Source organism: Rattus norvegicus, chromosome 8 (assembly GCF_021556685.1).
Source record: "Rattus norvegicus strain SHRSP/BbbUtx chromosome 8, alternate assembly SHRSP_T2T, whole genome shotgun sequence".
Lineage (NCBI taxonomy): Eukaryota > Metazoa > Chordata > Mammalia > Rodentia > Muridae > Rattus > Rattus norvegicus.
The window spans coordinates 63943058-63968270 of NC_141541.1; the positions used below are offsets into that span (position 1 = coordinate 63943058).

The following is a 25213-nucleotide window of genomic DNA, read 5'->3' on the forward strand; positions in this document are numbered from 1 at the left end:
CTTCCTGTTCTTTGGGGACAAGGGGACAGGGATAATGAAAGACTTTATAAAGGTGAGACTAGGAAGAGATGAGGGAGAGAGGAGGACCCGATTGGGATATAAAGTGAATAAATAAATAAATAATCAAACAAGTACCCCATTATCTCTGTCATATAAGGATCCTAGAACAAAACATAATTGAAATACATGGACATGTTACTGAAGACTTTTACAAAAGAAAGAGATAGTCAGGTGAGGGATTAAGAAAGGTAAAGGAGGAGTGGATTTGATTAATGTATACTACCTAAAGTATGAAAGTGTGAAGCAATTGAAACATTGTCCTATGTATCTAATATATGCTCATTGTTAAAAAGTTAGACATGAGGCCAGCAAGATCATTGCCTGGGTAAAGACACTTGCTGCCAAGACTGATGATCTGACTTTGAACCACAACGGTCATCTGTTAGAAAAAGAATGAAGTCCTGCAATGGTTCTTTAACCTCTGACCTCTACACATATCCTTCAGCATGCATATGCACATGTATAAACACATGCATACACACATGCACACAAAATAAATAATGTAAGAAAAAAACTTAGACATAATCCTAATCACCACTAGGTATTTACAAAAAATAAACAACAAAAACCAAAAGTAAACACCACTGAAAGCTTTATAAATGAATTCTCACAGCAGTTACCATTGGAATAGACAAAAACCAGGAGAAAATGGATGTCCACTGATAGGTAACTAGATGAAGGAAGACACAATTAGTACATATAACAACATGAAATTATTCAAATAATGATTAGTGAAAGAAGCCAGAAGGATAGGTATATTCTATATGATTCATTCATATTCTAGAAAATGCAAACATCTACAGTGAGGGAAAGCAGATCAGAAACATGCACATTTCCAGAGTTGAAGAAAAAGATGAGTTGCAGAGATGATTTGTGAATGTTCACTACACTGACAGCTGGAGATATACACATGACCAAACCCATCAAACTTAGTATTTTACAGCTGTGCAGTCTACTCTGCCAAGCAGATCTCAACAGACCTGCTTATCATAAAGTATGAGATTGTACCCAGGAAACTTTAAATAAACCAGTAAAATCTTCTGTTACTCCAGAATAAAATACTTGGATAAACCTGTTACAACATCACACTCTGTAAAATACACTTGGTGACATGATTAAATACTTAATCCACTATACCTTAGCTTCTTCCTCTTGAGCTTTCTTCACAATAGCTTGGAGCTGTACCTCTCGTTTAAATTCAGCATGGAGTAATTTCTCTTCCATCATTCTACGTCGTTGATCTAGTAATTCTTCCTTCCACTTTCGGACATCTTTTTCCTATATATGACAAATTATCACATCATTAACATCAAAATATACAGTAATTCAACAGAAGACTAAGGGGTAATTAGAAAAATTCATAAATATGATTAAAAATCAACTACACAACCAGAATTACAGCTTCCACAATTCTCTGGCCACTTAAATATGCTTGGCAACAGTTTAGCTGATATCTCAATTTTCTTATACATATAAAAAGAATAATGTTTGGCCCTAATCAATATATTTACATCACCTCTTCTAAGGCTCAGGAATATAGGCAAAGGAGGAGATGTTAAGCGCTGGATGACAGGGAGCAGGGCTGCAAATGCTGTCTTCTGGGCACAACATGCCACGACAATTATGAACTCATACCAGCTCCAGTTGCCTACGCTAGGCTTGCACTAGGCTTACCAACAGTCAGTCATGGGTGGGGGAGATCTTGCTATTCACTGTTGCCTGAAAGGGGGGGTCATGTCTTCAGTTATGTACCTATTTAGAGAGCCCACCAAGCCCCAGTGGATAGTTCCACATCAAAGGTCACAAGGATGGCCCTGGAGAAACCTAATGGATCATAAAACGAAATGCTGTGATTGTGGAAAAAGAAACTATTGGGACTGGAGTAGATATAGGCAGGAGGGAGATAGACTAGGTAAGATCAGTAGTCAGAGTGCATGTATACAGTCATGAACAGAATATCTATGCTGTTCTAATAAAATTACACTTCTGGAAAAGGGGTGCGGGGAATGTAACTGACTGGGTTATTCTTAAGATTTAATTAAACAAATAAACCTCTAGGACAGCGCATTAGATATATCTGTAATTACAGATATTATCACACTGAGCTATGAGACAGAATGGACACTGTGTATGATATTTAATATTAACTATTAGCCTAATTAGATCTACAAGCACCTAAGAGCCAAACCTCTGTGGAGAAGGCTAGGTTAACTCCGGCAGATAACACAACAGTGAGCTATAGCAATTCATAGGCTGGCGTCTCAGACCAAAAAGAGGAAAAGGCAAGCTAAATGTTAACATTTCTCTGCTTCCTGACTACAAATTCATTCTGAATTGCAGCCTCAAGTCCTGTTACTGTGACTTCTGAATCATGATGGAGTGTACCCTAAAACTGTGAACCATAAAAAATGCTTCCAATCTTTTGTCAGCATCTGTCACAGCAATGAGCAATGTAAATTAATACGAGGTGGATTTCTTTACTAAGTCTAGTATTTCTTATTTTTTTTTTCTCTCTTTTTCGGAGCTGGGGACCGAACCCAGGGCCTTGCGGTTGCTAGGCAAGCGCTCTACCTCTGAGCCAAATCCCCAACCCCAAGTCTAGTATTTCTATAAAACAATCTATAGTCAAGAAAAATTCTTTAAATTCTTAACATTTCAAACAATAAAAGTAAAAATGTACTCAGTGGTCCCAGGATATCAGATCCATATGAAGGCAGATGTACAGAAACAGAAAAGGCAAGGAACGTGTCAGTTGGATATTACCTAAAATCCATAATTATATGTTGAGTAACATAAATAAGTATGCAGAAATATTAGTATAGTAGGAACCACTCCTTAAAAGTCTGAGATCTAAACAAGTTCCTTATGTGACACTAAAACCCACTTGCATTCTCACAGACTCAGTTTTCACATCTGTAAAATGGTAAACACCTGCAGTTTGTTCCACATAGTTACTATGGTCAGATAAAACTATTTACATAGAAAAATGCTAAAGTAAGAACCTATTATAAAATTGGAAAATGGGGCTGGAGAAATGGCTCAGTGGTTAAGAGCACCGACTATTCTTCCTGAGGTCCTGAGTTCAAATCCCAGCAACCACATGGGGGCTCACAACCATCTGTAATGAGATCTGATGCCCTCTTCTGCTGTGTCTGAAGGCAGCTACAGTGTACTCATATAAAATTGGAAAATGGAATTACTACCAAAATTAGAAAATACATTAGGAAGCATAAATTATACCAGAGAATTTCCACCGTTACAAAAATTTCAGCAATCTCTGAATTGTTCACATGAATACACAGAAATCATTATTAATGCAAAATATTGCATAATTTTTGTTCATATTTAAAAATAGGACATGGCTATGCTAGAGCACATTTAAATTAAAAATAAAGTAACATTCACTTTGAAAAATTCCATAGCATTAATAGACTGCTTTTCATATGCAATCTATTCTAAATGACAAACTCTTAAGACAAAAGAAAGGTCACATTATCTTCTACCACTAATGAATTTAACTGCTAGCAAATTTATTCTGAAAGATCGAAAGCTACCTCTCTCATTTTTATAACCATCCTTTTTATTGCATTCATTATTGTTCAGGAATGTAAATAATACACTTAACCTGTACAAATTAATTGTCCAAGTACTAAAAGGCATTTTTTGTTATATGTGTAAAGCAATCAGCCACTCAGACAGTTCCCAATAATCAAGGTCAATTGTTACTAATTGTGTAGTATAATGCTCTCCCCAAATGTGTTAGTGTTGTGAACCAAACAACACACCAAAAAACGATGATATAAAGAGAGAGCATTGCTTCCATATTACTAACTGTCATGTGTTCTCTCTCTTTTATACCTAATTACTTTGTAGGGAAACCACCAGATCAATGTGGAAACACCCAGACTGTAAAACGGACATCTAGCAAGGAACTGGGCTTTCTAGATGATAGCAAAATGTGAATTTGGAACTAGGAACAGCAGCAGTGAGCTTGATGGAAATTCTCCCAAAGCCCAGTTGACTGAAAGCCTCATCTCAAAACAGAGCAGGAACCACTAGGTAGTCTGTTTTTAGTTTGCCATGAAAACCAAGTGATCATGTACTGAACATCCAAAGTTATGCACCATGAGGACCACCAAACATTTGTTATTTTAGAGAGAGAATCAGAAATATATAGAAAACAGTGTCCACATAGCAGATCTGTCTCTATTTGTTTTGAGGAACCACCACACTAATTTCCACAGTGACTACATCTTACATTCTCCCCAAAAGTGCATGCACATCCTCCGTTCCCCATATCATCCATTAGCATTAGTTGTCCAGTCTTTTTTATTCAAGAAGTTTAATTCTGATAATTTCATACACAAGAACTATTTGTATCATTTTTACCCCTCCATCCTCCTTCTCCAACTTCTCCCATGTTCACTGCATTCCCTCTTAAATTCATGGCCTCTTATTATTACATTCTCTGTCTGTCTGTCTGTCTGTCTGTCTGTCTGTCTGTCTATCTGTCACACTATAGCTCTCTCTGTCCCTCTCCTGCTCCCTCTCCCTCAACTTGATGAATAGAAGGACTTCTGCTGAGAGGAAGGATCCTGTACTTATGAGAGGGAAGCTGTCCTCATTAAATCCCAACAACAGTCACTAACAATACTAGCACAACATTATCAGCTGACATGACACCATGGATGTGAGAAAGCTCAGAAAGCGCTGCCCCTAGATGAAGAGCTGGAAGCAATAAATGCCTATTGAGAGAGAGAGAGAGAGAGAGAGAGAGAGAGAGAGAGAGAGAGAGAGAGAGAGAGAGAGAGAGAACGAAAGAAAACGAGAACAGAAACCAAACATTTCTGGGGAAAAGCCCCTAGTTATCCAATCTCAAGTGGTCAGCCTTCTCTTAATCTCACCTACTCTAACAGGGATATAATAAAACCTCATAAGTACTTTTAATTTTTAACTCTCTAGTTTGGTATTATTCTATTGTATTCTTTTGGGTATTACTCTGATTGGATATTACCTAATTCTCTCAACGACCAAGGACAGTGAACACTTTTAAACATATTTCTTCACAAGAGAAAATATGTCTGCTAACCAGTAACCCATACTTGTGGGCTCAGTAACCAGGAGTGAACCTATCACAATTATTCTCTTAAACAGACATAGTATCAAACTGGAATTTAAATTTGTATCACTCTGCCCAGAGATTAGTGCAGCTCTCAGACTTCATCAGAGAAATTTAATCAGTAAATAGTGGTTAATGCAGAAACTCACAACTAGTCCAAGTGCAGAAGATAAGTGTGTGTCAGTAGTGTTCAGCCATCAAAGAAGAGGGAATGGAAAGACTATACAAGTCAGAGCCAGAGGAGGAGAGGAGCAAAACAGTGTCTTTAGGCATGAAAGTTCCACTGAACTCATGAATCAGTGACAAATGAAGTTTGCAAGGGTAATAAGATTATACTATGGATAAAACAGGATTTCCTTTCCATAGGCCCCCATTCCTTCCCCTCCCCCATACATGTATGCCCTCTATACATCCGCCTTATTGCCCTCCCCCATATTCCCCTGCACTGGGGGTCCAACCTTCGCAAGACCAAGGGCTTCCCCTTCCACTGGTGCCCCAACAAGGCTATTTATTCTCTGTTACATATGCAGTTGGAGCCCTGGGTCAGTCCATGTATAGTCTTTCGGTAGTGGTTTAGTACCTGGAAGCTCTGGTTGGTTGGTATTCTTGTTTTTATGGGGTTCTAAGCGCCTTCAACTCTTTCAATACTTCCTCTAATTCCCCCACAAGGGGGTCCTATTCTCAGTTCGGTGGTTTGCTCCTATCATTGACCTGTGTATTGGACATGCTCTGGATGTGTCTCTCAGGAAGAATCTATATCCAGTCCCTTTCCGCATACATTTTTTAGCTTCATCAATTTTATCTAGTTTTGGTGGCTGTATATATATATATATGGGCCACATGTGGGTCAGGCTCTGAATGGCCATTCCTTGAGTCGCTGGTCTAAAGTTTGCTTCCATATCCCCTTCTATGAATATTTCTCCCCCGTTTAAGAAGGAGTGGGAGCATCTGCATTTTGGTCATCCTTTTTCTTGAGCTTCCTGTGGTCTGTAGATTGCATCTTGGGTAATTTGAGCTTTTTGGCTAATATCCATTTATCAAGGACTGCATACCATGTGTGTTTTTCTGTGACTGAGTAACCTCACTCAGGATGTTATTTTCTAGTTCATTCCATCTGCCTATGAATTTCATGAAGTCATTGCTTTTGATAGCTGAGTAGTACTCCATTGTGTAGATGAACTACATTTTTTTGAAACCATTCCTCTGTTGAAGGGCATCTGGGTTCTTTCCAGCTTCCGGCTATTATAAATAAGGCTGCTACGAACACAGTGAAGCATGTGTCTTTGTTATATGGTGGAGCAACTTTTGGTTACATACCCAAGAGAGGGACAGCTGGGTCCTCAGGTAGTGTAATGACCAATTTTCTGAGGAACCTCCAGACTGATTTCCAGAGTGGTTGTACCAGTTTGCAACCCCACCAACAATGGAGGAGTGTTCCTCTTCTCCACATCCTCGCCAGCATCTGCTGTCGCCGGAGTTTTTGATCTTAGTCATTCTGACTGGAGTGAGATAGAATCTCATAGTTGTTTTGATTTGCATTTCCCTGATGACTAAGGATGTTGAACATTTATTTCTTTAGGTGCTTTTTAGTCATTCGATAATCCTCAGCTAAGAATATTTTGTTTTAGGTCTGTATCCCATTTTTTAATAGGGTGATTTGGCTCTCTGGAGTATAACTTCATGAGTTCTTTATATATTTTGGATGTTAGCCCTCTGTCAGATGTAGGATTGGTAAAGATCTTTTTCCAAACTGTTGGTTGCCGTTTTGTCCTAATGACAGTGTCTTTTGCTTTACAAAGCTTTGCAGTTTTTTGAGGTCCCAATTGTCGATTCTTGATCTTAGAGCATGAGCCATTCATTGGTGTTTTGTTCAGGATATTTTCCCCAGTGCCCATGTGTTCGAGACTCTTCCCACTTTTTCTTCTATTACTTTAAGTGTATCTGGTTTGATGTGGAGGTCCTTGATCCACTTGGACTTAAGCTTTGTACAGGGTGATAAGAATGGATTGATCTGCATTCTTCTACATGCTGACCTCCAGTTGAACCAGCACCATTTGTTGAAAATGCTATCTTTCTTCCATTGGATGGTTTTAGCTCCTTTGTCAAAGATTAAGCGGCTAAGGGTGTGTGGGTTTATTTCGGGGTCTTCAATTCTGTTCCACTGATCTACCTGCCTGTCTCTGTACCAATACCATGCAGTTTTTATCACTATTGCTCTGTAATACTGCTTGAAGTCAGGGATAGTGATTCCCCCCAGAAGTTCTTTTATTGTTGAGTATAGTTTTCGCTACAAAGAATTGAGTAGGAATTTTGATAGTGATTGCACTTAATCTGTAGATTGCTTTTGGCAAAATGGTCATCTTTACTATATTAATCTTACCCATTCATGAGCATGAAAGATCTTTCTATTTTCTGAGATCTTCCTCAATTTCTTTCTTCAGATATTTGAAGTTCTTGACATACAGATCTTCATTGGCTTTGTTAAAGTCACAAGAAGATATTTTATTTTATTTTATTTGGGACTATTGTGAAGGGTGTCATTTCCTTAATTTCTTTCTCAGCCTGTTTATCCTTTGAGTAGAGGAAGGCTACCAATTTGTTTGAGTTAATTTATACCCCAACACTGCTAAAGTTGTTTATCGGGTTTAGTAGTTCTCTGGTGGAACTTTTGGGGTCACTTAAATACACTATCATATCATCTGCAAATAGTGATATTTTGATTTCTTCCCTTCCAATTTGTATCCCTTTGACCTCCTTTCGCTGTCTGATTGCTCTGGCTAGGACTTCGAGTACTATATTGAATAAGTAGGGAGGGAGTGGGCAGCCTTGTCTAGTCCCTGATTTTAGTGGGATTGCTTCAAATTTCTCTTTGATGTGAGTTACTGGTTTGCTATATATTGCTTTTATTATGTTTAGATATGGGCCTTGAATTCCTGATCTTTCCAGGACTTTTATCATGAAGGGGTGTTAAATTTTGTCAAATGCTTTCTCAGCATCTAATGAAATGATCACGTGCTTCTCATCTTTGAGTTTGTTTATATAGTGGATTACATGGATGGATTTTCGTATATTAAACTATCTCTGCATCCCTGGGATGAAGCCTACTTAATCATGATGGATGATCGTTTTGACGTGTTCTTGGATTCGGTTTGCAAGAATTTTATTGAGTATTTTTGTGTCAATATTCATAAGGGAAATTGGTCTGAAGTTCTCTTTCTTTGTTGGGTCTTTGTGTGGTTTAGGTATAAGAGTAATTGTGGCTTCATAGAAGGAATTTCATAGTGCTCCATCTGTTTCAACCTTGTGGAATAGTTTGGACAGTATTGGTATGAGTTCTTCTGTATAGTTGTTTCTAATTTCTTGAATTTTACTCCAAATTCAACCAAAGTCTCCTATGTACTACTTAACACCAAGTTCCAACAGTTGTAAAATTCAAACTGTGTCTCCACAACTTGCCCTGGGCTAGCTTTTATAATCCATGTCTCATAATAATTCAGTTTTATTGTCCTATTTTAGCTACATTTGCATTTTTAAAATGTTTCCTGATATGGTCACTACTATGAATAGTGTCTCATTTCCTTGACATTTCATACTGTCAGTTTCTTCAAAAAAAGTAGCTGGCTCCTTGGTTACAGCAGAAAGCGGCATCTCAGGTGAAAGATGAGGACAGGGACAGCTGCTAAGGCGGAGAAGTTCCAGACATTCCTGTGCTCCAGTGTTGCCTGCTTGTGTATTCATGAAGCTAATGGCATCATGTGAACTTTCAAAGTGTCTCAGAGAGACGTCTTGCTTACATTTCAAAAGAAGGACTTATAGTCATAAGATTTTAATGATAGCACTATCCTTCATAACTTCAACAGACTTCCATAGAGAAACTATTTTGAAAACTTTTTCAAAAAAAACCCTGTAGATTTTCAAGGGTTTGACTCAGGTGCTAGGGTTTTATCATGTTCCTGTGATGCAGTTAGGGTTTCCTAATTTGGGGGTTCCTTTTGTCTCTGCATTGCTATCTGGTTGTTTTTTAAAAGTAGTCATTGCCCAAGTATAATAGCTGGTTTCGGTAGGGGAATAGTACCACCCAGAGAAGCAGGTTTAGAAGCAATGATGGGGATAACAAAAAGAAACATATTCTGATGCACAAAGCACAGAGTATATACACTACATACAGTGTAGCATGGCCATCTAAGGACAGGCACAAGTAACATCAGTATCAATAACTACCAGTGTTTACCAGGTACAAAAGATCCTGGGTATTTGCAGTACCCGAGCAGGATGCTGTCCTCCACAAAAGCACATCTGTACTAAGCAGTGCACGTGCCAGTATGTAAGTGCCAGGGCAGGAAACGGTAGGGGCCACAGTTTGGGCAAGTGGCACACTCAGCTATGGGATCTGGCTTGAGTACACATGTGACAGGATGAGTTTATTTACACAAACTACAGTGTTGGTGGCATACACATATCCAGTGACAACTGAGTGCTTATGCCTCTGAGGCTAAGGGAGATGGCCACAGCTTCACTTACAGTAGCAAAAATCTAAACCAGAGAAGGGAGCAGGGCTAGCCCCATAAGCAGGTACACAAAACAAGCCTAATAATTTCAACTTCAAAATGCTCCTAGCAAGTAATTCTGTATTTTGGACAGGCCTATCCAAAGAAGACAGCAAAAAAAAGTATACCTTTAAAAAATACCTTGTAAAGTATCCATGTACTAGACAGTTTAGGAAAGACAAAGTCTTTAAAAAAAGAAAAAAAGAAAAAAAACAGTAGCCTGGAACACTGTCTTGGTTTTCTACCACATGTATTTTTATGACCTTTAGTCTCAGAACAACAACAAAAAATCCACCAACTTATGATTGTCATTTTATTTTTAAAAATGTAAACACTCACCCTTTCTAACAACTTTTGAAGCTTTAGTGACTTCTCTTCACGTAGCTTTTCCCTTAATTGTTGAGCTTTCATGTGTTTTTCTTCATATTTCTTCTTAGATTCTGCAATTGTCCTATTAATATGCACAAATGAACAAGAAGCACACATATTCATATGACAAGGCTAAAACCAGGGATCTGTGGACTCCAAATGTCTCAATGTATACAAGATCACTACTCCTTAGTGCCTGTCATTTTTGATAGATATGGAATGTCCTGATAGAAGATGTCAAATATGGAATCAAGATTTCTTACTATCAATCATTTCAAGTAAATTTTCAAACATCAGACCTTTTACGAGACGGTGAAGAAAGTTTTTCATGCATGTGAATTCCATGCCCTGGAAGTCTAGCAGGCTCCTCTTCTACAATATCCCCCCAGGATGTATTCTGACGCCATGATTCACGAGCTGACAAAGGACAATAAAATAAAATGAGAAAACAGTTATTATTTAGCCATGTATTTCTTTAAAGCTAACATTTGAGAATTTTTTATTGGATTTTTTAAATTTACATTTCAAATTTCCCTTTCCCATTTTCCTGGACATAAGTCCCCTATCCCATCCTCCTCCTCTTCTTCTATAAGGGTGTTCCCCTCCACATCCACCACCCGCCCCAGATATTCCCCTACACTGAGGGTCCAACCTTGGCAGGACCAAAGGCTTCTCCTCCCATTGGTGCCCAACAAGGCCATCCTCTGCTACATATGCATCTGGAGCCACAGGACTGTCCATGTGTAGTCTTTAGGTAGTAATTTAGTCCCTAGGAGCTCTGGTTGGTTAGTATTGTTGTTCATATGGGGTCTCAAGTCCCTTCATCTCTTTCAATCCTTAGTCTCTAATTCCTCCAACAGGGGTACTGTTCTCAGTTCAGTGGTTTGCTGCAAGCATTCACCTCTGTTTTTGACATGCTCTGGCTGTGTCTCTCAGGAGACACCTATATCTGGTCTTTGAGAATTTTTTTAAATGCCCATGTATATATTTTTGTGTGGGGACTAGAAGACAATCTTGGGTGTCATTCTCAGAAACCCTGTCTTCTAACACTGGTCTTCTCATTGGCCTAGAGTTCACCAATTAGGCTATGCTGCCTAGCCAGCAAGCCCCAGAAATGTGCCTGGTTCCACTTCCCAGTGCTGGATCCACAGGCACACATATCCATGGCTGGCATATGTACTTCAAGTTTGGGGACTACTTCCAGGCCTCATGCTGATAAGGTAAGCACTTTATAGACTGAGCTATCTTCACAGGAAAAAGACTTTTAAAATCATTTCTACCTCAAATTATTTTTACTTAAAAACTACATATAAGATGATCTAGTATCTCCCACTGTGCCTATAAACCAAAAGACATTATACAAACAATACCTTCATAATCTGCGAGAACATCATTCCAGTCCAGAGACATACCACAGAAAGATAGACTCCCACTGCCCATACTGGCCTAGAATGTAATAAAACACACACACCAAAAAAAAAAAAAAACCAACTTATTTTTGCACATAACATTATAAACTTAAAAATAAACTGTATATAAAACTCTCCTATCTCCAATAAACTTCACTGAACCAAACAAATAGAAGCCAAACTATACCTCTTATACAGTCATCGTTTCCATGCTAAAATACTAAGACTACGTACTGTAAGAGTTCGGTAGCCATTCACAGGAACTAATGAATCATATTCAAACCATGTAAAATAGTCTTACACAAAGCATACACTGGGATTCAAAATTACTTGATAGTAATTAATAACAAGAAATGAAATATAAAGCTTATGGTTGTTTTAGTCTCCTCCATTAACATGTGTACCCTGAGTACTTAGCAACAAAGCAATTCATCATTCTCTACTCATTAGTGGGACAAAACTAGAAATAATACTTTCTTCAGACCCTAGAAATCAGTCTGAAGAATACTGGGTCCTTCCTTTCTGACAGATAAGATTTCTTGATCTGTAAAAGGACAATGACAACATCCTACTCATCACGTGCATCCTTATGAAAGTACTCTGTGATCAGCGATGCTAAAAGAAAGGTTTGCTGCCACTTGTTCTCTAAGCCACCACAGCAACCGTGACCATTACTCAAGATTCAAAACATTAAAAAGCTCACAGAAAAGTCACTGTCATTGTCCGTCTCGATGTTAATGTCATTATTTTCTTCAGCTTCAATTTCTCTGGTTAACTGTTCTTCTTCAGCAATAGCACTGGCGATGGCTTCCTCATTGGCCTTTTCTAGACGATCTGCCAGCTCTTCCTTTTTAGCGAGAACTTCTGCCATGGACTTTATTTTTTAGAAAAAATGGTAGAATCATGAAACATTAATAAAGGTTTTCTTTCTTTCTATGCTAATCATAAACTAGCTATACATTCACACACATGTGCATACACACACACACACACACACACACACACACACACACACACACACACAAATAGTATCAGAAAAACTGGTTCAAGTATTTGTTAGCACTATGATTTACAAGGTGCATGAAGTCAAGGCCTAAATTACTGCTCCATGAACTCCAACAATAATCCATGTCTAACCTTCTTTACCAGACTGTTCTATATGACAAATTGTCAAGTTTATAAATAACAGATAATATCCAGGAGGAAGTGCAAATTTTACCTGAATGCCCAATTAAAAGCAGGTGCAGATCAAATATTTTCCTTAAAAATGATACAAGGATACTATGCTATGGACTGCTCTCCAAAAGACACAACAAGCAGCTGAAAGAGTCAGATGCAGATATTTGCACCCAACCAATGAACAGAAGCTGCTGACCCCTCTTGCTGAATTAGGGGAAAGCTGGAGGAAGCCAAGGAGGAGGGCAACCCTGTAGGAGGACCAGCAGTCTCAATTAACCTGGACCCCTGAGGTCTCTCAGACACGGGATCACAAGCCAGGCAGCACATACCAGCTGAGATGAGGCCTCCAACACATATACAGCAGAGGACTCCTGGGTCTGGGTTCAGTCAGAGAAGATGCACCTAACCCTCAAGAGACTGGAGGCCCCAGGAAGTTTAGAGGTATAGTGGGGGGGGCATCTTTGTGGAGATGGGGGTGGGGTGGGGAGGAAGTATGGGATGTGGAACCCGGGGAGGGGGGGCGGTTGACTGGGGGGGAATAAAAATCTGGAGTGTAAAAGGAAAGAAATGGAACATAATAAGAATGTAGGCTAGACATAATTTTATATTTTTGAAGATGATCTGTGACCTAAAAATATTTATAATTAAATAATTTGCCTGAGAATTATCCATTAATGAATCCTATGAGCAACTCAAGATTTATACTATATACACTAAAGCAACAACTAAAACAAAGAAATGAAGATTTATGCTTAATCAACCAACACAGGACATAAAACAGAACTTAAAGAACTTAAAGAGTTTCAAATGACATGAGACAAAGCCTGAGCTATAAAATAAAAGAGACCTAAGAACAAAAACTGTGTAACTTCTTTAGAAAAGACCCTGACAGTTCTTCAAATGGTTATGCTTCAGTTTATATGGTCCATCGGATTTACAAGTCCTATTTATGTATACAGAAGAAATCAAAATATATATAGACATAAAACATATATGCAGATACTTAAGCAGAGTTACTCAGAATAGCTAATAGCAAACAATAAAAGCACCCTAAATATACAACTGAAGAACAGAAGAGGACAGGATTGCATATTCATACAATACAATATTATTTGGACATAAACATTCATAAATAATTAGTAAAAATCAGTAAAATAGGCTAACACTGTATTCTATTCCTCTGATGTCCAAAACAGGCAAAAGTACAGAGAAGGCAAGTTAGTAGGCTGGGAATGATACTCAGTGTCTCTTACGGGGGAATGGCATACTGTCTTCTATTATGGTAATGGATATATAATTGTGTAAATATATTTTTAAGAACATTTCATTCTCAATGGATTTACATGGATCCATTTAAGTGGACAAATTATGTTCTATAAATTACAACTCAATCAACTCTAACAAAGCAAGTGAAAGACCTGTATAAGAACTATAAATCTCTGAAAAAAGAAATCAAAGACCTCAGAAGACGTCCCATGCTCATGTATTGGTAGGATTAACATAGTGAAAATGGCCATCTTACCAAAAGCAACCTACAGATTTAAAGCAATTACTATCAGAATTCTAACACAATTCTTCACCAGAAATGAAGAGAGCAATTCTCATAATTCCATATTCTTCATATGGAAAAACAAAAATCCCATAATAGTAAAAACAATTCTCAACAATAAAAGAACTACCAGGAGAATCATCATCTCTGACTTCAAGCTGTCCTACAAAGCAATAGTGATAAAAACCACATGGTATTGGTGCAGAAACAGACAGGTCAATAAATGGAATAGAATCAAAGACCCAAAAGTACACCCACACACCTGTGGATAGCTGATCTTTGACAAAGAGGCCAAAAACATACAGTGGAAGAAAAGAAAGCATCTTCAATAAAAGGTGCTAGTCTAACTGGCGGTCTTTATGTAGGAGAATGAAAACATCCATATTTATCACTCTGCACAAAGGTCAAGTCCAAGTGGATCAAGGACCTCAACATAAAGCCAGATATACATTGACTCTAACAGAAGAGCCTAATCAAATATGGGAAAGAGCCTAAACTTTTCTTAAAAGAAAATTTCCAAAATAATAATCTTGGAAAGGCTACTCCATAGAAAAGGTTTATCAATGTGCAAGGTCTTGCTGTGGTATGTATACACAGTATACAACAGGAATAAAAGGCATGACTGATAATTATTCAAAAATGTATATATTCTATAGTATACAAACAAATAAAATAAACATTTACTCTCAAAAGTTTCCAGAATTAGCCAAAAGATAAATATATACTCATTCATAAAAGTCATTTCACTAGTTCCCACATATGTTACCAACCTAACAGAGTCAAAATCCATATGAAAACCATGTGAGGGAAGCATGCTGGGCACTAGATATGTATGGGACTACCACGTAGGGAGCCCTGCTTTCAAAGAATTTACAGTCTTTTATATCTGAGTGTGAAGTATTCAGCACACAATCATGTCTTTGAGCATTTGGTCCCTAGGTGGCAGTACTATTTGAGAAGTTGAATATGCTTTCAAAGTGGAGTCTTGCTAAGGGAAGTGGATCAGTGAAGGGGGAGCCTTGAGCTTTTATGACCCGACCCTGTTCCCACTCTCTTCTGTGATTCCCAACTGAATATTTAGCCAATCACACAGTAATGCCGCCATGATAAACTGTAAAACCTCTGCCAGCTAGAATAAATCCTGTCTTCCTTTAAAAAAAAAATCATAGATATATTGAGAGGTCAGCACTGTTCTCTAAAGAGATAAAAGTGTGCAGACAGAATAAGTCACCTATAATAATAATCTTATTGTGGGCTTGACACGAATAACCTGTGTGTGTGTGTTTCTTTCATCCCACAGGCTTTCGCCCGATTCTCGGTACCATGTCGGTGCTGGCGCGGACAAACAGAGGTCCCACCGAGATCGGAGAAGAAAGGGGTACTGTTAGGATGTCCCGGGAGCCCAGCCGGCATAGAAGCAGGGATGGATTGGGGTAAGATGGGCCAGAAAAGGCCTGGATGATTTGGGCTAGCCTGAGTAAAACTTGTCATATAAATGGGACAAGGTAATAGTAAAGCGTTTTTGCATATGCTTCTTTTAGAGTTATGTTTGGACCCTGACTAGAGATAGTTTACACCCTAGACTTGAGAGAGAATGAATGGGCTTGGGAAAAACAGTCCTGCCGGACTCTTGCAGATGCTTTGTAGAAAGAGAAAAACTTTTTAGAGCTCTCCTAGGAACAGAGGGAAGGCAGGAGATGTCCTGCCTCTCTGCTGGCTCCTATTGGAGAAATGCTTATTTCCGGTTCTGGGTTCCATAGGTAGGATATGTGGGTCCCTTCGGTGGGACACCATCTAGTTTTTCTCTCTATGTGTATTGTCTGTCCTTGGTGCACCAAGCTGTCCATGTCTGTCAGTTTATGTCTGTGGTTTTTGTTTCTCGTTGTTTAAATGTTTTATGTTTCATGTTCAAAAGAAAAAATGGTAAAAACATTATCTGCCAGTCGTTCACACCTTGATTTGGTTTTAACTCGTTTCAAAAAAGGAACAAATGAATGAAAAGCAGTTTCAATCAGCCTTTAGAGCCCTGTACCTGTAGCCAGGTGTCTAGGTCAGCTGGAGAAGCTGCCCGGGGGCTGAGCGTCTGCACGAGCTATCTTAAAGGCGCCAGCAGCTCCTCAGCTTCTATGTTAAGGGAGCGGATGGTTGTTTCTTTTAAAAATGGTTGTTTCTTTAAAAAAAAAAATCCCTGACTTATTATTTGACTTAGCAGGTGACAAGGTGCTTCTCTTAAAATCATAGCTAGAAAAAGTAAAAATGGTGCTTGGTCTAAATATTAAAGACATGTGTAGCCACTTCAATTTTGTTTCCGATTGGTTTTAAATGTATAAATATGCTCTACATGTCTTGGTTATGTACTATTGGCTTTTAAGTTATTAGATATGGTTAAAAAGGTGTAACATTGGTAACAGAAAATTGGCTTAAAATTGTAATTTGGATAAGGTCATTCTAGACAACATGTGATATGGGCCAACCTAGGGAAACAGGTCTAAATTGAGATAATATTTTTATGGAATTCTTACTCTAGAAACCAAGCTTCTAAAAGAATTTAGGGCAATGTCTCTTTGAGGTATCAGAGACCACACCATCGTGCGTTCATATGTAGGAATTGGCAGTCAAACTTTGTAGCATGAAGGACAGACTCGGCGTTTTGGAGACTGGATTTTGGAGACTAGGTTGTTGGAGGTTGAGTTTTGCTTTCCAAAGTTGTGGTTTGCCCTGAAGTTATCTGTATTTTGATGCTAATTCCACTGCCCCAAGAACAGCTGCCTAGTCACATACTCAGGACTCAGGTGACTTTCCAAAGTTGTGGCTGTGCTCTGGTGTTACAAGGAGAACTTAAAGATTGTGATTAAGGATTGCCAGTGTTACATTGACTAACTCAAACTTATTTGTAATTGAGAAAAAATCAAATAGGTAGAGATTGTTACAGGATTTACAAAGGATTGATGAGGTTTTAGAACTTGTGAGAGCATTACAGCCTGTTTGCTTACTCCAACTGCCATTTCAAGATAGATTTAGAGGATGTCCTGACGATTGTGAGTTTTCATTTCGTGAGCTTGCTTATAATTTTAGAGAGCCCATGAAGTGATATCATTAAAAATTTTTACAAAAGAATGGCTAATAGCCTTATATTATATAATTTTGTCACTTCTTCAATGTAAGAAGTTAGAACTTTAAATCTTTCAGTGTATATAGAAATTTTTACTACAAACATTTGCTCTCAAAATGAGCTTTAATGTTTGGGGAGTAGCTGTTACACTACTCCAGAAAAGAATATTTGAAACTAATTTTAAACTTCTAAGGATATGTTAGTTGGCTAAGTACCTCACCTTAGAGAGGACTTAGGTCTTTGTTATCCTCATTGGAAATAAAGTTTGTGAGGTGCTAGAGAGATGGCTTAGTGGTTAAGAACACTAAATACTGTTCCTTTAGAGGCCATATAAGAACTCAAACTGGATTGCCTAGACCCCTTAACGAGGGAGGACAATGATACTAGACAGTTTATATCTTAATAAATAAAAAGGGGGAGTTATCCCTGTATGCTAAATAATGCTCCTTTTATTTCAATTTTAAAATTTGGATGCCAAGGAACCCTTGAGTGTTTATGGCACCTTACAACTAGGCATACTTCTACCTAGGTGAAATAGAAAGATTCATATATTGACATGATCCTGTTCAGATATTTTATATGGGGAAGAGGGAATCTTTGTGTTTTTTCTACAGGATGCTACAAGAGTATGCCAGCTGCCTGAGTGGTTGGTGAGACTTGCTGATCCTGAGAGCATGAAGATTCAACTCTCCTGGTTTGGGTCCTTGAAGTCATTCCTGTACTCTTAGAGGAAGATGGAAGATCCCCCCCTCATCTTTTGTCAACCACTGTGTGTGTCCCGTCCCACTGTGGCCTATGCTCAGACCCTCTGTGCACTGCTGCTTTCTGGAGAAGACTGGACTCCATTACCCTTGCCCCCCTCATTCCCCTGGCGACTCTTGCTGTCTTAACTGGTGTTGTCATTTTGCAGTCTGTAGCTTCACAGGAATGCCATCTGCGTGAAGCTGCTGTGGACTGGGGAATTCTGCCCTGGTTGTACAGATCTCAGACATGGTTCCATTGCCTGCTAGTTGTTCCAGAGAAGAATGACCGATCCTAAACTGTCCTGGGAAAGACCTTGTTACTTTCGCTGCTATTGTAGCAGCCATTACTGCTACAGCCATTGTGTCTGCAGTGTCTAGAGTTACCCTCCCCCAATCTATTGTTAGGCAAGCACAGTGGGTGAACTTTCTGGAGTAGTTGCTAACAATTGGGAATTCTAAATTTTATTATAGGAGCGGCTTGACTACAGCCCTTGGTGGTAGCAGCTGAGGAGAACCAGATGAGGTGCGCACTACTTATCGGGAGTGGCTCTGTTTGGTATAGCCCTATGCTGTGAATTAATGTTCATGCTATGGTTGGTTTACAAACTCAGATCTCAACAGAAACGTGACAAGGTCGTTGTCACTCAAACACTTGTGGCCATTGAACAAGGGGCCTCCCCTGGAATTTGGTTATCTATGCTCAGGAATTAGTCGACATCTGAGTTCTCTGCTCTTGCACCCCATGGATTTGTGGATCCATTGCACTGGGATGAGAGAGACTCAATGATTCTTTGATCAGCCCTTCTACATCGCTGAGGTTTCCTCATTGCACGTGATAGGGTGATCATGATTTCCCCACTAACTCATTTTCTGGCTGGCCTCTTTTGTAGAGTTCGCCCTAGGTCGTTTAGCAGTTACTGTCACACAGCACTGCAGTATCCAGAGATGGTCAACTTTCCTCATGCACAGACCAATCTAAGACACGGGGCCCGGTGGTGATAGGGTTACCCTACGACAGATAAGGCTGTGACATTAGAGGAACGACCTAAGACAGGAGCCACAGCAGATGGACGTAACTGCAGAGGCCTAGACCAGCCTCAGTCTAGTAAAACAAAAAGGGGGAGATGTGGAAAGCTGTGATAGCATTCGCCATTACAAGATGGCGCTGGCTCCCGCTGTGCCCCATGTGGAAAACTGCAATAACATTCGCCATTACAAGATGGCGCTGGCTTCTGCTGCGCCAGCCGGACTTCCTTTTAGGAAACCAGCTGTGTGTGCATGTGCAAGAGTGTGTTCGCACCAAGTCTTTGCCCACCCCGGGGCGTGCCGATGAGATCATGGGTAAGCAACCAATCAGGCGTGGACACGCCACATTAGGGTGTATATAAGCAGCGCCATTCTGGGGCTCACTCTCTCCTCTTTAAGATGCAATAAACGCTTTGCTGCAGAAGGATCCTGGTGTCCGCGCGTCGTTCTTACTGGCGAGACTTTAGGCGTGCGACATCTTATTATTAAAATAACATGAAATAAGTCACAGGATAATATCAACAAAATCGAAAGTAAAATGAAAACACAGGTTCACACAAAGATACATATAGAGGACTGAGGATCTGGCTCAGTGGCAGAACATTTCCCTAGAATGCACAAGATGCAGGCTTCTATCCTTGGAACATCATATTAAGAAACATACAAAAATATTCATGTGATTTTTTAACCATGAGAAAAACTTCAAGTGCCTTGGGTATCTCTAATCAAATGAATGAGCAAATGTTGTGTTGTATGTACAAAACAAGCTACCACTGAAGCTGAAAAAGCAACAGATGACTGATTACACATACTTCATGGATGAACCTAGAAACAACTATGCTGCTGAAAGGTGGCAAACAAAGAACATGTGATTGTATTTATATAAAATTCTGAAAACACAAACTTCAACATAGGGAAAGGCAGGAGAGGAGGATACAGTGGACCAGGAAGAAGAGAAAGGCAAGGCTGGAAGGAAGGCTGTGGAGAGGAATGTAAGAACTGTGGGCAGCCCTCACTGTGTGGAGGATCTTGTTTACAGTGATGGTTTCAAAGGAATAAGCACAAGTAAAATTTCATCGATTTGTACACATGAACTATGAAAAGACCACTAAAATCTTTTATAACTCAATAAAAGTACTGCAAACTGCAAATTCTTAAACCTCAGGCTAGAAGTAATTTGGAATAGAATCTACACATCTCTGATTTTTAGACTTCCCTTCCTCATTCATTAACAGGCCCCTATGAAAACATGCAAAACACAAAGGTTGTTCCCAAGAAACAGAATTAATTAGGAAGTGTAAAGATAATTAATGGGTATCATACATTCTTCCTAAATGTCTGAAAGCCCTTTAGAAAGTAGCTGTTATTAATGTGCCACACAAGCATAGAAAGAATAACTAAATCCCAAATGCCTGTGTGTGTGTGTGTGTGTGTGTGTGTGTGTGTTTGCAAAAGGTAAGTTAGTACATAAATCTATTCTGTTTCTTCATTTTCTCAGTCAATTTTGTATTTCCTGAAATGCATTTTATTTATGAAAATCTGAAGATTCAAATCTTACACCAGAGTGTATAAATGACAAACACCCTAATTAAGTCATTCATACACAACTTGGTAGCAACTGTGAGATATAAATAATTTACTATTATTTAAACTGACTTTTCAAGAAAATTGAAAATGCAACTCTAAACAGTGGGCTTAAATAGAAGCTGGGTTTATAACAGCATAATATCATTATACTGTTAGCAAAGTTACTAACTATCAACTGCCTGACTTCATCAAAGACATTATCACATCATTTGAAAAACTGACTCTCCCTCTCCTAGATGGAAGCTACCAAATGCCATAACTCCTGAGCTAGTGATAGGATTTCATGTCCTCTCTCCCACATCCTGTGCTGGGATTTGTCTGGCTAGAGCTCAGGGCAGTCTTGTGAACACTGTCACAGACGCTGTGAACTCATAGCTGCAGCTGCTTTGTTGTTTGGAAGAATATTGTTTCCTTGAGGTTAATGACCATACTTGGTTCTTACAATCTTTCCAAGGTTCAGGGATCTTTGTAGAAAAGATTGACTTTTTTTTTTTTTTGGTTCTTTTTTTCGGAGCTGGGGACCGAACCCAGGGCCTTGCACTTCCTAGGTAAGCGCTCTACCACTGAGCTAAATCCCCAGCCCCGAAAAGATTGACTTTTAACACTAAGACTCAAACTCAGGGTCCTACACATGTCAAGCAAGCACCCTGTTAGGAAGATTCCCAGTCAGATTTTGGTAATGGTTCTGTTAATCAGGTGAACAGATTGTGTTCTATTGTATTTTATTGTATTTGAGCTACCCTATGACAATATCATACTGAGAAACAAAATAAAACTCACTTTCCTCATCATTGCAAGAAATCTGTTACTCCCACCTTAAGAAACTACATGTGACATCAATCTAAAGCAACCCATGAGAGTCCTCCTATAATCAAACCACAAGAGAAACAACTTACTATGCTTTCTAGCTGCAGAAATAGAAAGCATAAATACAACAAATTTTACAACTTATGTTAGAGTAAGTACTCACTTGGTCTTAATTATAATCATTTTTAAATTCATTACTAAAAGACACAAGAAGAGAAAACCTTATACAATCTTATTAAAGGAACTGAAATATTATTTTTGTTATTGCTGTCATACTTGTTTCTTTTTCTTTACTGAACCATCTCATAGCAATTTCCTACTTAGTGTGATTATCTCTTTAAGATGTAGAATTTCACCTAATATCACTTGTAGACATCCTGAGTTACTAAATTTTAAAAGAAATTATTACATATAATCGTCTTTAAAAAATAAAATTAGGGACCCAGGAGATGGCTTATTTGGTAAAGCACCTGCCATTCAAGCATGAGCATCTAACTCAGGTGTCCAGCACACACACAAAACTCAGGCACGGCGCCACACATCAGTAACCAGGGAGTAGAGATAGGGACAGGGAACAGAAACAGGCAGGTCCTTGGAGTTCACTGCCTAGTGACCCTAGGCATCCTGTGAACCACAAGTTTAATGAGCCTCCCTGTTTCACTTAAGGGGGGGAGCAATAGAGGAAGACACACTGACACTCACTATGGCCTCCACATATATGTGCATGTACACCTGTACCATGAACATATATCGGATACATACATGTTCTTAAGGAAAAGTTAAAATATGCATGAACATATGAATATATATATTCATATATATATTTACAAATAAAAAGATAAATAAATTTTAATTATAATCACCTCATTTACATCTGCATCCATTTCTTTAATAAGTTACTTAAGCAAAGCCCTACCCTCCAGCTGTTTTTGAAGGCTCACTCCTACAATTCCAGCACTTGGGAGGTATAAACAGGGCATTAGGAGTTCAATGTCATGCTCAGCTACATAACAAATTCAAGGCCAACCTAGATTATATAAATCCTTGACAAAAAGGAAGAAGGAAGAAGGAAAAGGAGGAGGAGGAGAAGGGGGAGGAGGAGGAGGAGGAGGAGGAGGAGGAGGAGGAGGAGGAGGAGGAGGAGGAGGAGGAGGAGGAGGAGGAGGAGGAGAAGCAGCAGAAGCAGAAGCAGCAGTAAAAGACAAGCAGACATCCTTTCTCATTGATGGAAATACCAGACATTGAAGAAAAAAAAAAGACTTACAGAATTCATGTTCTTTTCCCTTCTAACTTACTTTTAATGTGGATGCTAGGTTGCTAAAATGCACTTGATAAAACTGCATATAAACTGAACAATTGTTATATTATAATTTTCATCCTCTACATATCAGTAAGAATTTTTAAGTATCTGAAAATATTGTTAGAAAAGTGTTAGGATGAAATGACAGATAAATAAAACCAGTTCTGTAAAGTATGAGGTTATAATAAAGATGAACAATACCTAAATTCATACTTTTTAATATATCAATACAGGATTCCGATAAGTTGTTCTTACCCAGTCAGCAGCACTCACATTTGAAATATCTGAAGGGTCCGTTGTCTCAGTCACCATTCCTACTGTCTCTGCTGGAACTCTGTCTTTGTCTGTTGGCAAAGCTGTGGTGGTTTGTGGAGTAACAGCAACACATACTACATCACTGTGAATAGCTGGTATTTCAGAAGTATGCACTGAATTGTCTTGACTACTACCAGAATTCTTGACATCATCCAAAATACTCACTGTGAACTAAAAACACATGCTTTTAGAATGAGCCAGGGATGAATTTCAAATGGAACAAATATTACATTCTGAAAGAGCTAGTTCTCAATAACCTATTAAGTGAAGCAGCACTCACCTGTCTAATAGAAAACTTCAATCAATCTCCCCCCAACTTTCCCTCCCCCCTCGTGTGTGTGTGTGTGTGTGTGTGTGTGTGTGTGTGTGTGAAGCACAGTGGAAGGAAAGAAATCATACAGCTACAGAATCTTTCTCCACATGCCTACTATGTATTGAGCATCATCTTTGGTATTCTCGGGAGTGATGCTTTACAAATTGCAACATTTCCTTTCAGAAGTGTGGCCTTTATTTCTTTTTAACATTTATTTACTATTCATGAGTACAGATGTACACACGTCAGTGAGACCATGACCAGAAGACAGCCTGTAGGAATGAACGCTCTACTTGAATGATGTGGGTTGGTACTAAACTCAGGCCACTGGACTTGGCAGCCTTTACTTGGGGATCATCTCACCAGCCCCAGTAAGCTGGTTCTCGGTCAGCATTTCATATCTCCCACTAGGAAACCTAGTCACATACATAACACCGACCGTTGTATGCATTTGATCGAAGGTATTAGGCAGTCTTTGTGAACTATCTAACATCAAATGGGGAGAGTCAGCATCCTGAAAATATCTTTAAAAACATTTCTTACTACAATTTATTTTGAGAAAGTTTACTCAAAATTATCACTGTGTCCTCTTTAAAACACAACCTCATAAATTTTTGAAAAATTAAAAAAGACATCCTGCAGTAGTCTCAGAGGACAAGAGGTTGAGCTAAGATGAGACACTAACAACCATGGAATTTCCTCATGCACTTTATAGACTTTAGATTTAAATGCCCGCCCCCCCCCCATTGTTCATTCAAGAATAATTCACAGGGCTGGAGAGATGGCTCAGCGGTTAAGAGCACTGGCTGCTCTTCCAGAGGTCGTGGGTTCAATTCCCAGCAACCACATGGTGGCTCACAACCATCTATAATGGGCCTCCGATGCCCTCTTCTGGTGTGTCTGAAGACAGCTACGGTGTACTTATACATAAAATAAATAAATAAATCTTTTAAAAAATGAATAATTCACATATGATGAACAGAAATGCAAAAATAGAAAAAGTTAGTAACATTGGCTTAGACCACCTACATATCCATTTTTAAATCTAATTTAATAAATATAAGCAAGTATATTTTCACATTCCAACAAAATAAAAAATGGCGCTTTGTGTTCCAATTATACTTCAGGTCAAAGAACTCAAACCTAAAGCTGTGGATTTAATGCTCACATAACTTCTAATAAACACTGGTAAACACTGCAGTGGACAGAAAGCTCTGAGTTTGATGAACTGTTTCTACAAATACTAAACTTGGCCAAGTCTCACAAACTACTCTAAAAATCCTACTACTGGTCAGAACTTCGCATCCAACGTGTTGATCTTAACATAAACATCATTTAAATTGGCTCACGTCATCAACATCATTAACCTGTCAGTCATTGTGGTTTATTATCTCCTTGACAATATTTACATTGGCATTACCGATGCTAATAAACAGTTGGCTGTTTATTAGAAACTCAGTAACATTTATCAAAGAAATCAAATCTAAACCATAAAATAAAGTTGAGAAAAGTTGTAAACACCTTAATTCCATTTTCAGGGTGACAGTGAAGAATATGAATACTGTTATCACTTTGACTTCTATCAGAACTAAGCTCTCACACTGAAACTTTACAGTAAATATTTTAAATACTCAAAAATTCTTTAAGTAGAATATTCTTTAAACCTCAAAATTCAAATGTGCTTATTTATTTCAATACACAAAAACATCATTAATTTTAGTACCAGGTTATAGTTTTAAGTAAGACACATCAGTAAAATTTCTGATGGTAGGAAAAAT

General features: G+C 38.6%; 1 protein-coding gene across 9 annotated transcripts in view; it reads right to left on the reverse strand.

Annotated features, from left to right (window-relative positions):
- The window catches only part of Scaper (S-phase cyclin A-associated protein in the ER), a 387677-nt gene that overhangs the window by 261888 nt on the left and 100576 nt on the right, over positions 1-25213 (reverse strand). For 7 of the 9 annotated variants that reach the window (XR_015626332.1, NM_001427719.1, XM_087560183.1 and 4 more), the window contains 6 exon segments: positions 23081-23293; positions 12208-12378; positions 11466-11541; positions 10395-10512; positions 10066-10177; positions 1198-1338 (listed from right to left, as the gene is read on the reverse strand). Coding sequence is in view for 8 of the 9 variants with exons in the window: in NM_001427719.1 (NP_001414648.1) it covers positions 1198-1338; positions 10066-10177; positions 10395-10512; positions 11466-11541; positions 12208-12378; positions 23081-23293 (831 nt within the window). In the remaining variant the exon portion in view is untranslated. 9 annotated transcript variants of the gene reach the window in all.